General features: G+C 43.5%; 1 protein-coding gene across 1 annotated transcript in view; it reads right to left on the minus strand.

Moving 5' to 3' along the window:
- Window positions 1-16,477, minus strand: part of UBE2O (ubiquitin conjugating enzyme E2 O) — a 136,391-nt gene that overhangs the window by 72,798 nt on the left and 47,116 nt on the right. The window contains exons 3-8 of the mRNA XM_073606196.1: window positions 11,492-11,602; window positions 10,152-10,249; window positions 9,939-10,002; window positions 9,207-9,350; window positions 8,942-9,051; window positions 5,462-5,612 (exon numbers count right to left, since the gene is read on the minus strand). Of these exons, the coding sequence (XP_073462297.1) occupies window positions 5,462-5,612; window positions 8,942-9,051; window positions 9,207-9,350; window positions 9,939-10,002; window positions 10,152-10,249; window positions 11,492-11,602 (678 nt within the window). The remainder of the gene's footprint in view (window positions 1-5,461; window positions 5,613-8,941; window positions 9,052-9,206; window positions 9,351-9,938; window positions 10,003-10,151; window positions 10,250-11,491; window positions 11,603-16,477) is intronic.

Consider the following 16,477-nt stretch of genomic DNA (forward strand, 5'->3'; position numbering starts at 1 on the left):
AGTTCCCCCTGAAAGGCTCTGAGTGCCAAGGCTATAGCTCTCAGCTCCCTCCAGTTCGAGGACCTTTTTGCGTCCCTTCTCGGCCAGACGCCCTGAACCATACGGGAATCTAGATGCGCGCCCCAACCTGTGCCACTCGCATAGGTAGTGATACTTTTGGACACTTGTAGGACCCAATCCAGACCCTGTGAAAGACTGGCCCCCTTTCTCCACCACCAGAGGGACCTCTTGATCTGACTCGGCACTGTTATCAGGGAGTCCAAAGACCCCTGGCTGCCGTCCCAGACCCTCAGGATGAATAGTTGTAGAGGGCGATAATGTAAACCTGCCCACTGCACTGCTGGATGGGATGATGTCAGTAAGCCCAAAGCTGACATAGCTCTTCTTACAGATATCTAATGACTGCCCTGGAGTAACAACATTGCCCTGTCAACCTTCAGAATTTTTACCAATGGAAGGAAGACTTTCTGCTTTCTTGAATCCAACACGTAACCCAGAAAGACCACCCTTTGAGACGGTATCAAGTTGGATTTCTCCAGGTTCAAGAGCCACCCTAGATTCTCCAGGATGTCTCTTGTTGACTGTAGATCCCGCGACAACTGTTCGGGGGAAGAGGCAAAGAGGAGCAGATTGTCTAAGTATGCGATTACTGAGATGCCTCTGAGCCGCAGAAAAGCTAAGACCTCCACCATAACTTTGGTGAAAATGCGAGGGGAAGAGGATAGCCCGAAGGCAAGGGCCCTGAACTACAAGTGGAATGTCCCTTCTTTGGTATTCACCGCCAGCCTGAGGAACTTCTGGCACCCTTCTGCGACGGGAATGTGTAGGTAGGCATCCTTCAAGTCCACCTATGCCATGAAGCAGTTCGGGGGAAGGAGCGCTTTCACCGAATAGATAGAGTTCATTCGGAACCTCTTGTAGGTGAGCGAGACATTCAGAGGCTTCAGGTTCAGGATGAGCCTGAACTTCCGACGGTTTGCGGACCACAAAGATGTGGGAATAAAAGCCTCTGCCTGTCTCGTCTTCTGGGACTCGTACAACCACCTCCTGTTACTCCAACTCCTGCAGAGAGGAAAGAAGAGCTGATGACCTTTCTGCGCATTTTGGTAGCGTGGTGACCAAGAGTCTGCGTGGTGGAGGTTTCTGCAAACTCTAACCGGTACCCTCTTCTTATGATCCCCAAAATAAATTGGTTGGAAGCACCCCAATCTTCCTCCCACTGTGGTTCCGTCACTTGGTCTTTTTGGGCTGTTCAGGAGGGCGAAAAATAGCCCCCCCCACGCCCTTTACCCTTTTGACCCCAACCCTTTTTCTGTTGTTCAGTTTTTGGCGGGGTCAAACCTCTTCCGGGGGCGAGACTTTCTTTTAGTCTCTGCCAATTTCCTTTTAAAAGGAAAGGCCTTTTTTCTGTCGGCCGTCCGATCCAAGACGGCCTCTAGACCGGGTCCAAACAGCAAGTCCCCTGTGAGAGGAATTCTGCAAAGTTTAACTTTAGTTGCGGTATCTCCCTGCCACGTCTTAAGCCATAAGGCTCTCCTTGCTGAATTGGATAATGCTGCCGATCTTGCGGACATACGCACCGATTCTGCCGAGGCGTCCGCAAGATAAGCCACCCCTTTAAAGGAGCATAGGGAAAGATGACAGTATCGTTTCCTTAGAGGTCCCTGCCTCTATGTGCGCTTTAATCTGCGTCAACCAATATTCCATGTTCCGTGCCACCACTGTGGACACCATGGCAGGCTTGAGGTTACCCAGGGAAGAATACCAGGACTTTTTCAAGAGGGAATCTATCCTGTTGTCCATGGGATCTGGGAGCGCCCCCATGTCCTCAAAAGCCAGGTCAGTATGCCTGGAGACTTGTGAAAAGGCCGCGTCTAGTCTAGGAGATTTATTCCATACCAACGCCTCCTCCTCTGCAAAGGGAAATCTTCGTTTCAGAGTTCTTGAAAAGAAAGGCTTCCTTTCTGGGTCCTGCCACTCTTTTTTGATGGGATCCACCAAAACCTCATGGACCGGAAACACACTCTTATGCTCTCCCAGGCCCCTATACATCTGGTCATGGAGAGATAACTTCTTCCTTTCCTCCTGGATTCCTAAAGTGGTATGGATAGCTCCTAAAAGCTCCTCCACTTCTTCCAGCAAAAGTTTGTAGCGGGAGGCTGTTGTGGATTCCCCATCCACTTCCTCTGCCTTCAACTCCCCCTGGGGATCTGAAGAACCGCTATCAGGCTCCTCCTCAACCTCCTGTCTGGCGCCTCCTGGATTCTCTCCACTCCCAGAGGGAGCATCCATTAAGTTTGGAGCAATACTCCGTTGTGCTGGTGGAGAAATGACCTGGGGCTGTGGCAACTGAAAACTAGAAAAAAGTGTTTTAAAAGTTTGCACAGTGCTAGAACGCTCCTTGACGGATGCTGCTAGATCCGAACATTGTTCCACTGACTGCTCCCTTACTAACCCCTCTATACACTCCTTACAAAGTGGTTTGGACCAAGACTCCCCCAACGTGGCTCTGCATGAAGGGCATTTTTTCTTGGGATTATGGGGTGACTTGCTTTTTTCCGTAGACTTGTTCTGAAAAATTAAAAAAATAAAAACAAAATCAGAGAATTTATCCACCAGCACCTCCACAGAGGGCCACCAGGGGTGCTCTTCCCAGAATCAACCACCATCAGGGTCCCGGTTACCACCATTCCCCCCACCACCAGAGGAAACAGACACCTGTGGAGCTTACAGAAAGGGCTTAAGGGAACACCACCCCAGGGTTCCCCTTACCTTTGAGTGGCTGGTGCAGGAATCTCCGGGAGCAGTTTGAGAAGCCTCCGCTTCCGACATCTTCCCCCTGGGGAGTGTGTGGTCTCCTAACCTCCGTGTGCTGTCCCCACAGCAAAGATGAGGCAGCACCAGCCAAGCGCGCGGTCCGCCTTCAATCCCCGCGACCGGAACCGGAAGTCGCGGGTCAGACGAAAACACTGACTCCCGCCGGAACTGACGTCACCCGCCGTCCGACCCAGCGCTCAGAGCTCCCACGCTGGCTGCATAGAGCAGGCGGATCTCCCTGTGCCTCCGCCCCATGCCACCCCTGGGCAGAAGAAGGCGGACCCCTCCAGTTTTACTCTTCGCCAAGAGAAGCTGGAGGAGCGCGATCTGCAGTTGATACAGGTACCCAGCTCACTAGCCTCTCAGACTGCAGGGTCGAGGGAGAGAGAGAGAGAGACCTTGGTCCCCCCCTTCCCTCTGTTTAGGATACAAACGGCCTCAGCCTCCCTGACTGCATTAGCCCCTGGTCCCTAGCAACGTCTCCCCACCGGAGGAAACACCAGAACTGAGGGGCTGGTGGGGATTAAATCTTGAAATTAAAGGCGGTGTTTCCTCAAGAGGGGAGGAGCCAAGGTCTCTCTATGGTGCTGTCCTGAAAGACGGAAATGGGAAAAATGCTTATCCGGGTGATCCCATTCAGCATAAATAAGCTGTTCTAATAATGCATGGACAGGAAACGCATGCAATGGCTGTGAAGGTTTTAAGGAACCCAAGGAAGAAACCGAACTCAGCAGATTCCGTTAGGGGTAGCATGAAAGTAGAACAAACCATCTCCGTAAGAGATTGTATCAGCAACTTCTCAGATTGCAAGGCTGAAAAGGGTTCATTTACTGTTTCCTCCGCAGAGAAGTAATTTGTCTTTCCTTCTGATCGCCTGAAGGTAACACCTCATCCTGTACCCACTGTTCCCCTTGCAATAAGTCTAAGGTGGGAGAGGGGGATCTAACACGCTTCCTATCCATTTGAATCTTCCTTCTAGGCCCTGCAGGGCGGAGGAAAAGGCATCTTCAGTTACGTATACAGGTGCTGAGATGAGAGAAGCAGCTGCACCACCAATTTGTTCCAATGACTCACCCTGGCTTGCCATAATTGGCATTTCAGGCGAGGATGACAGTGTGGAGACATGAGTGGAGTTCCTAGCGCCTGGGGGTGAAACCTTTGATACCTTTTTGGTTTTTTTGGTGTCTTTTTTGGTATGCATAGTCCTAAGCACAAAAGCAGAGGCACTATTTAATTGCTGAACATAGTCTGACAGTATAATGCCACTATATAAGTTCAGCCTAGTGCTGGGAAAAACGTCCTTCCCGTATTAGGAATGCCACTTGCAGCCCTTACGTGCCCCACTGCTCCTGTGTCCCAAGTGTAGGCTGCTTGCTCCTCCTCGCTATCAGCCGAGGAGACACTGCTCCAGCTGATCGTTAAGTCTGTGCCTCCTCGTGGACGCTACAAGGAGCCGGGCCTAGGCCCCGTCCCCTTCGTTAACCCGCCCCCCTCCTTTTCCTTTGAAGAATGTTCCCGCGCAGGGGCTTTTGGATCCCCAGGCCCAACACGAGGGGGGAGGGGCAGAGCCCAAGGACCCAAGCAGGGAGAGGAAAAAACATATGGAGCATAACTCGGACCACGGAGGGGGGTATTGCAAGGGGGGTACAACAACTGCTGATTCCCTAACCCTTCTGGTCCCTTCAGGGGGAAGAAAAGCATGGCAGATCTCTTACCTTAAGAGGAATCCCCCTGTGCAAACTGCTGCGGCCACACACAGACTGATAATGAGCTGAAGTGAAGACAACAGATTAAAGGTATGTGCATATAGTCCCTCTAGTGGAGACTTAAGGCATGGCAACATTGTTCCCTAAAGAAGAAAACCTTACGTGGACTTTTTAGTTCCTAGGTTTCTTCCCTTACCTTATCCCCGCCGCAGGATTTGCTGATTTAACAGACAGATCCAACCTTCACCCATCACAGCGGGCTGCGCTTAGCAAACCTTCAAGGACCGGGTCCCTTTTTATCGGGGTTCCACTCCCTTGGACCTATAAAAGCACCCCGCCACGAAAAACTTTAGGTAATGTAGCATGACCAAAGCCCTGGGTCCCGGGGTCCAGCCCTGCAAAGAGAGGTGTTACAGGCAAAACCTTGCGCTTCTGATACGAGGCCTCAGTGGCACTTTGGATGGATCCGATCTATGGAGGATTTAAATCCAGCAAAGATCCCTCCTGGAGGTCCTCAGAGCACATCTTCACCAGTGACCAACACCTTAGACACTGGCGAAAAAAAACGGAGGTACTCCTGGTAGGAGGCGGGGTTATATAGGGAGTGAACTTCCTGTATAGGGTATACCAGTGTCCATCACCTGAAGGTGCCTATATACCCACATAGTGATTACTATGGTGCTCTGTGTCCCATGATGTACGATAAAGAAAATGTCTCGGTATTAAAGTAGCCTTATGCACAAATATAAGTGCCGCTTTAAAGTAAGCATATGCTTGGCAAAAACAAGAAAACGGGTTGACGTTGCTGTCATACCCCCCACTCAACTTCCCACACACACACAAACACACACAAACACACACACACACACACACACACCTACTACACCTTCCCTTTTACTCTACCCACCACTCTGTATAGGAGAGAAATAATAGCGTACCCTTCTGGTGCTGGCTACTTCCCCGAGTAAGCAGTTCTTCTCCAGACTCTCACATAAGATTCTAGTAGGTTCCACCATGGTTGGGAAGATGTACAAGCACCTCTCTCCCAGCTGTCTCTGGGTGTGATCAAACGGGCCAAGCCTCTGCACTCTAAAATATCAAACATTATACCACCACTTAGCATAGGACTTATGACATTGATTTGTTTTTTTTAATATTGATGTTATACATTAGTCAAAGGAGCTTTGACTGGTTTAATAAAAGTCACCCTTCAATAACAGCTGTTGAGATATGATCAGTCACACACTCCACCACATTCAATCAGTCAGCCCTCTGGGAGAAGGAGTAACAAAGTACAAGCTTTGTGTGAGGCTGACCATAAACATACAGGATTACTCTTATACCCTCTGTGCATGGATGGAAGAATCTTCCCTACCAGCTACTGTATTCAGACAGGAGCAGTACCCACATTTGCCTGAATACACAGTGCCTGCATCTGATAAAAGTTCAGCAGATTTTAAAAGTCGAGCCAGGTGGTGCTGAGAGGGCCAGCTATGGCTCAAATTTTGACCAAGCAAACAAATCTCTGCCAACATTTGAGCCATATATGGCTAGATAAATAGTAATATGCCAGTGGATGTAATGAGCGTGTAGCACTTCCCTTATGTACATAAATAAAAGTGTTTAAAATACAGTAATACCACAGATTGCAAGTACCACCGTTTACGAGCGTTTCGCAATACGAGCTATTATTTTTAAATCCTGACTCGGTTTGTCTCGCAAGACGAGCGGGATTCAAGCCAAAGGGATGAGCAGTTCCGCATTTGGCCAGGGGTGCAGGGACACCGGTGACACTCGGAGCCGCTAAACAGTAGTCTCTGTCTCATTCATTTATCTGCAATGCAGCTGAGGATACAGAGAAATGGACTGTGGAATGTGTCCTCAGTCCATTTCTCTGTCTTAAAATTAGACTTCAGGGGTCTGTTTAGACCTTTGATATCTTACCAAAGCCCCCCAACAGCGCTGTTAAATTGTAGTAGATAATAAAATCACTTTAAAATAATAAAAAATAAAAGTTTATTTAAACTACTGACACAGACCACTGCCCTACTGAAACCATTCACTGCCAAAGCTCCAAAGCATTGTGATAAAAAAATAATTAAAAATAATTTGTTAAAATGAAAAAATGAATAATAAAAAATAAATAAATAAAATGAAGGGCTCATTCACGTGGGTTTTTCTTGCACATAGTTTGAATCGGTGGTTTGTTCAAAATATTTAAATTTGTTTTAACAAAAAAAAAAATTTGCCTTTTCATTTTTTTTATTTCCATAAAAAGGCCCACCAAAATCCTCAGCACCAGGATCTTAGTCTGTCCCTGGTTGCATCTTGAGAACAGGAGGTGAATATAATCTCCCTCACAGGACAGAAAAAAAAAAAAAAAATGTGACGGGGTTTTATTAACCATTCCCTATTTTACCCAAAAAGACACTCATTACAGCACAGTGTTACTGTAACTGATACCAATCGCAATTGGTTTCGTCATGCAGCTCTACTCCATCTGAGGATGACAACTTTGCTCAGAATGTCAGCTGTAAGCATTCTTATGCCCCGTACACACGGTCGGATTATCCGACGGAAAATGTTCGATGGGAGCTTGTTGTCAGAAATTCTGAAATTCTGTGTAGGCTCCATCGGACATTTTCCATCGGAATTTCTGTCACACAAAATTTGAGATCTGGATCTTAAATTTTCCGACAACCAAATCCGTTGTCGTATATTCCGATCATGTGTACACAATTCCAACGCGCAACGTTCCACGCATGCTCGGAATCAAGCAGAAGAGCCACACTGGCTACTGAACTTCCTTTTTCTCGGCTCGTCGTACATGTTGTACGTCACCACGTTCTTGACGTTCGGAATTTCCAACAAGATTTGCGTGTCCGTGTATGCAGGACAAGTTTGAGCCAACATCACTCAGAAAAAATCCATGGATTTTGTTGTCGGAAAGTCTGATCGTGTGTACGGGGCATAAGAGGTGGTCTTACATTCTGGCTGTGCTCAGTGGCAATAACAGCATATCTGCCAAAACCGCTGCATCATGGGGAACATTCATAAAGCCTATCAAGTGTGCTGTCGGTATTACAAGGGGCAAAAAATAGCCAGACCTTTTAGACAGCAACTGAATGTTCAGGAACAAGCAGACTTCCCTCAGACATCTGTGATGACTGTGGGGTCCTTAAACAGAAATGGCTGTCTAGGGTGAACCTTTATGTTAAGTCTGGCCTGGATACCCCCAGTACCAGCCTATCAAGGGAGAACAGCAGCAACTGGAAAGTTTAGAAAACTCTTGTTCTAAGCTATTTCCTGCCAATAAAGTGTCAACCAGCATAATCTGTAATAAAAGACTGATGCATTGCTTATAAAATAAGGAATGTTTAGCAGAGAGATGCCAGAAGAATTCAAGGTGCTCTCATATTTCTAAGTTGTATTTTACAAGGTTTGACGTTAAAGCAATTAGAAGTCAGGAAAAAGAAAAACACTAGAGAGATGCAATGAGAATGCAGGAAAGATCAATCCATTCCAACCTCTGCCTTAGTGGTCTCTCAAAGCAATTGATCAATCTAAATGGCTTGGAGCGACAGTCTGAAAAAAAATTATTATATGAAGACCTGCTGCAAAGAGATGCATGTGCCACAGCGTGAAAATATTCAGAGCTGGATCATCTAAAAGGACACCTAGGCAGGAGCCTAGAGCCTGCATGTCCAGGGGGCCCACAGGCAAAGCTGCAACTTTGCCTAAGGCCCTATTCTGCCTTCAAGCTGCATTAAACCCAAAACAAGTATTATATTGCAGATTAGCAATTATTCGATAAGGCGGCTGCATTATTTTTCTTTTCTTTGGTTTTTCCCCTGTGTTTTCACTCAGTGATATGGCCAGTAACACACCTCCTGTATTGGTGAGAAACAACTCTGGAGGAATAAGCATAGGGGAGTCAGCGGCATAGTCAGACTCTGGGGGGGGGGGAGTAGTGTTACATTTATTATCAGATTTAAAACCACTAACAAATTGAAATCAATCTCCAGCTCACACTTTATAAGCATTTTTTTCTCTTTTGGGATAAAGGTTTTGCATGAATAAAAGCTATTCATTTTAAATCACCCCTGCCAGCGTTAGTGGTTTGTATCATCCATGTAAACAGATTCATTCTGCTGGAGTGTTTGTGCTGTGAAAAACAGACTTGCCAGTTGAAAATAGAAGAAAGCAAGCCTTAAAAAAGAAAAACTAATGCAGCCATCACATCTAAGAATTGGTAAGCTGCAATGTAATAAGGGTTTGCTTTTAGGTTCAATGCTGCTTTGATACGTCTCTAGAAACCTAGATGTGAAGAATAGCCATAATAAATGGATGGTTACTCATCTGAAGATTTGGGCAAGGGAATAATCCTACTAGTTCAGATTTTTACTAAGCACACTTACTTGTGCACATTCTCCTGGGTAATAACACTAGATGGTGGGTCCATAGATTCTGTACACCCCAGACAAAAGCTTTTGGTTATCCACCTTACTCTCACCTCAGTCACTTGTACCTGAATAGATTAGAGGACAGAGTTAGGAGACAGAACTATGGCAATAGAGAATTCTTCCACTGAAAAGATACAATGCAAGCAATATAATGCATCGTGAATAGCAGATGCAAGCATTTTAGATGTAGGCTGACAGGAAAACTAGTTCTAGCACTCACCTCTTCCACGCTCACACGGAATTTGCTCTTGGCACTCAGGACTGGCTTCACACCAGACAACCACTGGACACTAGAAAAGACTTTGGAAGGGCCAATGAGCACTTGGCCAGGATAGAACCCATAAGAGTCATCAAAAAACACACCCTAAAACAAAACAGAATTTAGAGAATTCTAACAATGGAAACAGAACAATGACATTGAAGTAGATCTAAACGACACCTCATTTACTAAAGTACTTTGCAGCACACAATTGCCAAATAAAAAGAAAAATATATACACTATTTTCACATTTTATGCTCATACTTCTAGCATTTCAGTGCTGCCGTCCGTCTCCAGTGTTTTCCAGTCACTTCCTGTCTACAAGCGCCTTCAGAGTCACATCATTGCTCTGAATCGGCTTCCCGATGAGGACAACCGTGGACCATTCCTGTGCAATTAGTCTCAGAATGGCTGCTTATAGTCTACACCAGAGCAGCTTATGACAGAACAACAACGCAAGATCACAAATGAGACAATTTCCACCCCATAACAGGAAGTGACTGAATAGAGTACCTTTATGGCAAGATCACTAGTTGCTGCAGAATTAAAAACACCGAAAACAGCTTTTGAGATTAACATTTTAGTAACTGTGTTAATATTTAGGAAGATATAGAAAACACGGTGTTGCAGTTCTGTATTCAATAAATACAGCATTACATTTTTTTTCTGAATGTATACTCATATGGTACCTACCGTATCACTAGCATGGGGACAAACATCATATAATTTAGAAGCATCTTCTGTGCTCATTGAACATCTGCAGCAAAAGGGGGAGGAGATGAACATGTAATCAATAGAAATACAAAATATAAGCACGGATATCATGAAACCTAACCATTTATATAGAAAATACACCATTACATGACTATAGTGCTTTTCAAGCATTGCTGGTAATATTAGCAGTACCTGGCTCCATTTGACAGCTTTAAGATAACTTGATTCTTGAGATCAAAAACCTTTCCCAACCAGCAGTTGTAGGCAATGTAATCTCCATACATGATAGGCTGAAGAAAGGGAAAACTGAAAGTTAGACTTGAATTCACCAAGACACCTCCCTGACTGCCATCATCTCTGAATACAAGAAACACATATTTAAGCAAACAGGAATGGGAACTCATAAAAAGCAAGAACCCATAAGGAACAGAGTTTGATCTATTTTATTCACATAATTGAAAGATAAAATCCTATTGGCCACTATTGATTAATGTTTATTTATTTCTCCTGCTATTTGCAACTACTCAAAAATTCTCCATGTCAACTCCAATGAGCTGCCATAATCCAATATTGTAACATGACATGAAAACAGACAGAATGCGCCAAAATATAGCAGACTTGCAACATACAGTACTTGGCAAGAAGTGCTAGGTGGATGATGCCACCAAAATGTATGGCACAGGTGTAAGCTGGCCAGATCTAAAGTACTGATGGATAGGGGATAGAGCTTACCAAGTTTTATGCTCCTGGTATGTGACTAAACAGAGTGTACCAGTGATACAAGGTATATTTTTATTTGCCATGTTTTATAAGCATCACAGAAAAAAAAAAAAAAAAAAGGAGAATTCGACGGTCACAGAGAAGAAGGGCAAACTGTTGCCAGTATTAAGTGCAGATACATCTATTACTTTCAGTAGTCTCCTAAAGCCACCAGAACAATGCTGGACGGTTCTAACAGCACTGACACATCCATAGTCAAAGCTTGCTGCTAAACTCCACCCCCACACATTATTTACTGGCCCATCACTGTGATAGAAATCCTTATTGCCCAAAAGGAACCTGCAGGAGGAAGGAAGGCGCAGGCAAGCTTCAGGAGTAATAAAGCTTTGCGTCTTAGAAAGGCTGGAGATTTGGGTATGACAAAAGTTTGGGAGGCTGTTGCATATATGGGCATCTGTACGGGTCTACCCATCCTGCATTATCTCGAAATAAAATTGTGTGCAAAAAAAAAAATGTAATAAAAAAATAAATAAATAAGTGTGTTGCTCATCTGGTTATGCGGAGTGTTAAAGGTGTGTAAATCATTGGCTGTTGACAATGAAAAATCTCTTAGGTAGGTAAAACTTGATTGAGTCTGCTTTTAATGTAATAGTGCTTTCTTCAAACTACAATACTATTTTTTTTAATTTTTCCCTGAGTTTTACTTTATTTGTTAACATGGCTCATACGCAAACAAATAAGTTTGTATACTAATACAATAATTGTTGGTCCACTTTTTGTACCCATCTGTTGCACGCTGATCAACATCTTACCCAAATGTGCTTTAGATCTCTGCTGTTGACGGAGTGCAGGAAGCAGTTGGTCCCCACCAGTTTCACCATACATTCTATATTTACGTCCACAACTGTGCCACATTGACTGTCCTAGGAAAGAACAGCAATCAAAGTTAAGTTTCCCTTTAAAAGAACGAAAAGAAAGAACACAGTCACAAGAGGGGTTATTTGTGCAGGTAATAAAATCACGTACACCTGTCAAATACAGTGCTCGTTTTCATCAAATCCTACTGTTCCCTTTTCTTGAATCCCAGCATGTCCAGCCTTCATTAATAAAAGGGAAGTTATGGCTTGGTACCCGTGTGTCTCCATTCAGTCATAAGGCCCTGGAGCTGCCTTGCCAGCCATCTATAAATTAGCAATGGAGCTGTAAGGACACAGATTGACAAAAGGTGCTGGTAGAGAGCTCCCTCTGCTGACTGAGAAAGGAGAAACACATTTTCTACAGCTGCAAGCTGAAGAATGTGTGTCCTGTAATAGGGAAGCTGTTCACAAGACAATATCGGGATGGAGAATGGGGATTTACAATCACATGCTCAGAATGAATGTGACCGAAGATAAATACATTATGCAGAATCTACTGATGCAAGCTCAGGTGACATCTTATGAAAATCTTGGTTCAAGTAAATTTGGTAATAGAAAGTACAGAGGTAGCCATTACTGAACTCTCCTTCTGAAAATGCTAGTCATCTGGCTGTAAGCAGAGCCTCTGACTTTAATATATTATAGTCTAAGCTAACTAAAAAGGCAAAAAATTTTTTTTTTAGTTTTGGATAGAGTGGAAGGGGAATAGAATACCTAATATTTTTTATTGCGGTCTGTGCCCCCATTAAAGGAGCTTCACCCTCTCTATTTTTCCTGTTTACCATTATCATTGAAAGTGCAAGTAAAAGAGAAAATAAATAAATAAATCAATCACAAAATTTTGGGTTGTCCCCAGAAAAGTATTAGAGAGGAAATCTTCCAATGGGGACACTAGTTCTGGTGACCTGGGGGCCCCCAAGGAATTCCCTTAATTTGCAGGGATTTCCTTCCACTTCCTGCTTGGTTATGGGACAGGAAGTGAAGGGAAGGGAAATGTCCTCGATGGGACACAGATGGTGGGGAAAAAAAAAAAATCTGACAGGGCATTATAAAAAAAACTCTCCCTTGCTCTAAAATGAAAAAAAAAAAAAAAGAAAAATAAATGAGATTTTATATAGAGTAAAAATAAATAAAAAAAAAAAAAAATATATATATATATATATATATATATATATATATATATATATATATATATATATATATATATATATATATATATATATATCTATATATCAAATATGTCAAATCTTAAAATTAGGGCTGTTACTGATTAAAATTTTCGTGTTCGATTGATCGATTTTTTAAAATCGATTAATCGACTAATTTCGATTAATTATAACGCACATACAGATCCAACTACTTTTAGCTGATCTCCTTGCATTGGTAAATGTGGTATACACTATATACAATCACCCGACACTAATTAGTTTCCATAATCCATGACTTAACTTCACACAAATAAGTTTTAAATTCAAACTATAGCACTGACGTCAGTAATTTTTTAAATTAAACTTTAAGAAAAAACGTAGAAAGTTAGTTTAACTTTAATTATAAAACTTATCTAGCATATTGCAAGGGCCGAAGCCGGACATAGCGGGGTATGGCTAGGACGTCACACGTCAATCAAAAGCAAGCGCCGCTGTCATGGCAACAGCAGAAGCCGATCCACACGGCAAAAATATCACAGCTTATTAGCCTCTAAGGACAGCAATGTTAAAAACGGAGGTTATCAAATTTGCCTACACTTAGCTCACGAAATGATCCAAGTTAACCACATCCATATTTACCATCATTGTCCAGGCTGTCCGATGACGTCACGGACATTAACGTCACCGGACTCCTCCTCCGTTCGCAGACGGAGGCACTTGGGGAAGGGGGGAGGAGTCCGGTGACGTCGATGTCCGTGACGTCACCAGATCTCCGATGGAACTCCCTGAAGACCCGGAAGCCAGCGGAGAGGTGAGTACCGATCAAAAAAAATTAACTATTAAATCGAGGAATTAATCGTTAATTTCCACAGCCCTACTTAAAATTGTGCATGCTCAGGAAACAGCAACAAACTTCAGCACCCCAATTTGGCCATAGATGACATTTTAAATGCCCATACTGGTCATCAGTTTAAAGTTAAATGTAAATAATGGCCATAGAATTTTTGTTCAATTGATGTTTTTGTATGTAGGCACCAATCCTAAGTGCAGCCAAAATGTGGCGGAGGTTATTACAACCAAGGTATGAATACCTTGGTGGCCATAAAAAGTGACAGCCAGCACTTCCCTTTAGATCTGTGTCTAGCCTTCCCAAACAGGAACTGAAGTGTTACCTAAAAGCTTCAGCAAAGCCACTTGAAGTGTGCCAAAAGCTTTGCACATACCTTTCAAAAGCTTTCCATACACACTGATCTTATACACCGATCAGCCTTAACATTATGACCACTGACAGGTGAAGTGAATAACATTGATTATCTTGCAACAATGGCACCTGAAAGTGGGTGGAATATATTAGACAGCAAGTGAACAGGTTTTCCCTGAAATTAATGTGTTGAAAGCTTAAAGTGTTTGTAAAGCTCCGATTTTTTTTTTTTTAAATAACAAACATGTCACAAATTATCTCCACTGTGAAGCTCATTTTGCACAGTGTGGCCCCAATCCTTGACTTCTGGGGTCCCTCAGCGGCTCCTCCTCTCTTCAGATAACCCCCGAGGTGAAGCGCTCTCCCAGGGGGTTACCTTGTGGGTGCACTCCCGAGTCCAGCATTCAGCGTCCATAGATTCCGAATGCTGGACTCGGCCCCGGTGCCCGCATCATTGGATTTGATTGACAGCAGTGGGAGCCAATGGCTGCGCTGCTATCAATCTATCCAATCAAGAGCCGAGAACCCTGGGCAGAGGAAGAGTGCGTCTCCGGCGTGGGAAATTCCAGGGCTCAGGTAAGTAAAATGAGGGGGGGGGGGGGGTGTTTGCCAGGTGTTTTTTCACCTTAATGCATAGGATGCATTAAGGTGAAAAAACACAAGGGTTTACAACCCCTTTGAAAAAAAGTAAAAAAAAAAAATAAAATAGAAAAAAAAAGTGGGAATGGCAACAGTAAAGATTTGACTGACTATGACAAGGGTCAAATAGTAACGGCTAGAGGACTTGGTCAGAGCAATCCCAAAACTGCAGCTCAATGGTGGCCAAGGCTCTCTGATGGACATGGGGAGCGAAGGCTGGCCTGTGAAGTCTGATGCCATAAATGAGCTACTGTAGCTCAAATTGCTGAAAAAGTTGGTTCTGATAGAAAGCTGTCCGAACACAACATGCATCTCAGTTTGTTGCGTATGGGGTTGTGTAGCTGCAGACCGGTCAGGGTTCCCATGCTGACCAGTGTCCACAGCCAAAAGTGCTTACAATGGGCACATGAGCATCAGAACTGGACCATGGAAGAAGGTAGCCTGTTCTGATTCATCAGGTTTTTGCTCTTACATCATGTGGATGGCCGGGTGTGTGTATGTTGCTTACTTGGGGAAGAGATGCACTACGAAGAAGGCAAACCGGCAGAGGCAGTGTGATGCTTTGTCTAATAGAGACAATGCCTCGATGGGTTAGGGCTATTTTGATGGCAAAAGGGGGACCTATTCAATATTAGGCGGATGGTCATAAATGTTATAGCTAATCAGCGTACTAGCTGCAGACCTGTGGGGAAGGCCTAATAGTAACACGTACGTGGTTATGTGCATGGTGGACAATGAAAATGCAGCGTTTCTTTTTATATTTCCAGTTTCATAAACTAGATTAGCCATTTTCAACTAGGGTGCCCAATCACACTGGGGTGTCTTTAGGTTTCTTCAGGGGTGCCTTGGCAAAATGCCTAAAAATTGACCAAAAGTTGTATACAAGCCAGTGGGTGGATCAAGCCTTCCTTTAGTTACACAAAGCCACAGGTTTTCATTGTGCACCATTACAACCTTCTAGCCACCCGAGTCTTAAAAACCAATGACATCAGTTGAGAAGGATGAGAAGGATGTCAGGCAAGTGCACATTGTCATTGTTTGTCCTTGCCCTGCTCCATTTCATCAGCACTGGAGTGACATTCGCTGAGCAATGAAGATAAAATTGGAGTAGAAGAGAAAAAATTGAATATTAGTACCAGTGTGCAAAGATGTATTTGTTGGGTGGGGTGTCCTGTTTGGCTATTGCTGCATTATGCAAAACTATTAGAATAGTTTTTTACATTGTAAAATGGGGTGCCTTGAGGCTGTCCATAATGTTAACGGGTGACTTGACAAAAATATAATAAAAGAGGGTTGGGAAACATTGCCCTAGATAATGCATAAAAACACTGATGCTTATGCCCTGTAAAATTTATGTTAAAAGAAGAAGTAAACCTTCCTGTGTAATTTGTACCAATAGTTAAGCCTGCACGTTTTTCTTGGATTTTTTTGCATCCTATCACACATTACCATCACTGTTTTTGTGGACTGTTTTGAATTCTTTATTAATTTCACTTTGCATTTTATTTACAGATTTTTTCATATTTTTGTCATTGATTATATGTTGTAATCATCATTCTATTCTTTACTGTCATGTGGTGTATTTCAATATATGGTCATCACATCACAATTTTATCATTGGGGACACTATTAGTCTACACTAGAGTGTCACAGTTTATTCCTAATTTTTTTATGTTCTATAACAGTGATTGTCAATTCATTCTCTATCACCTTGGAGAGTCATCACACCCCCAACTCACTTCATAGTAGTAAGAACGGTGGGGTCTGACCCATTCCTACCACTGTTAAAGTTAGCGCCACTATCCATCTGCACCATTGGAGGGTGGATTCAGCTTTTACATAGAATAAGGCTTACCTATAGGTACTATAAATATCTCCTAAACATGTAGTATT

This window comes from Aquarana catesbeiana, linkage group LG12, assembly GCF_042186555.1.
Source record: "Aquarana catesbeiana isolate 2022-GZ linkage group LG12, ASM4218655v1, whole genome shotgun sequence".
NCBI lineage: Eukaryota > Metazoa > Chordata > Amphibia > Anura > Ranidae > Aquarana > Aquarana catesbeiana.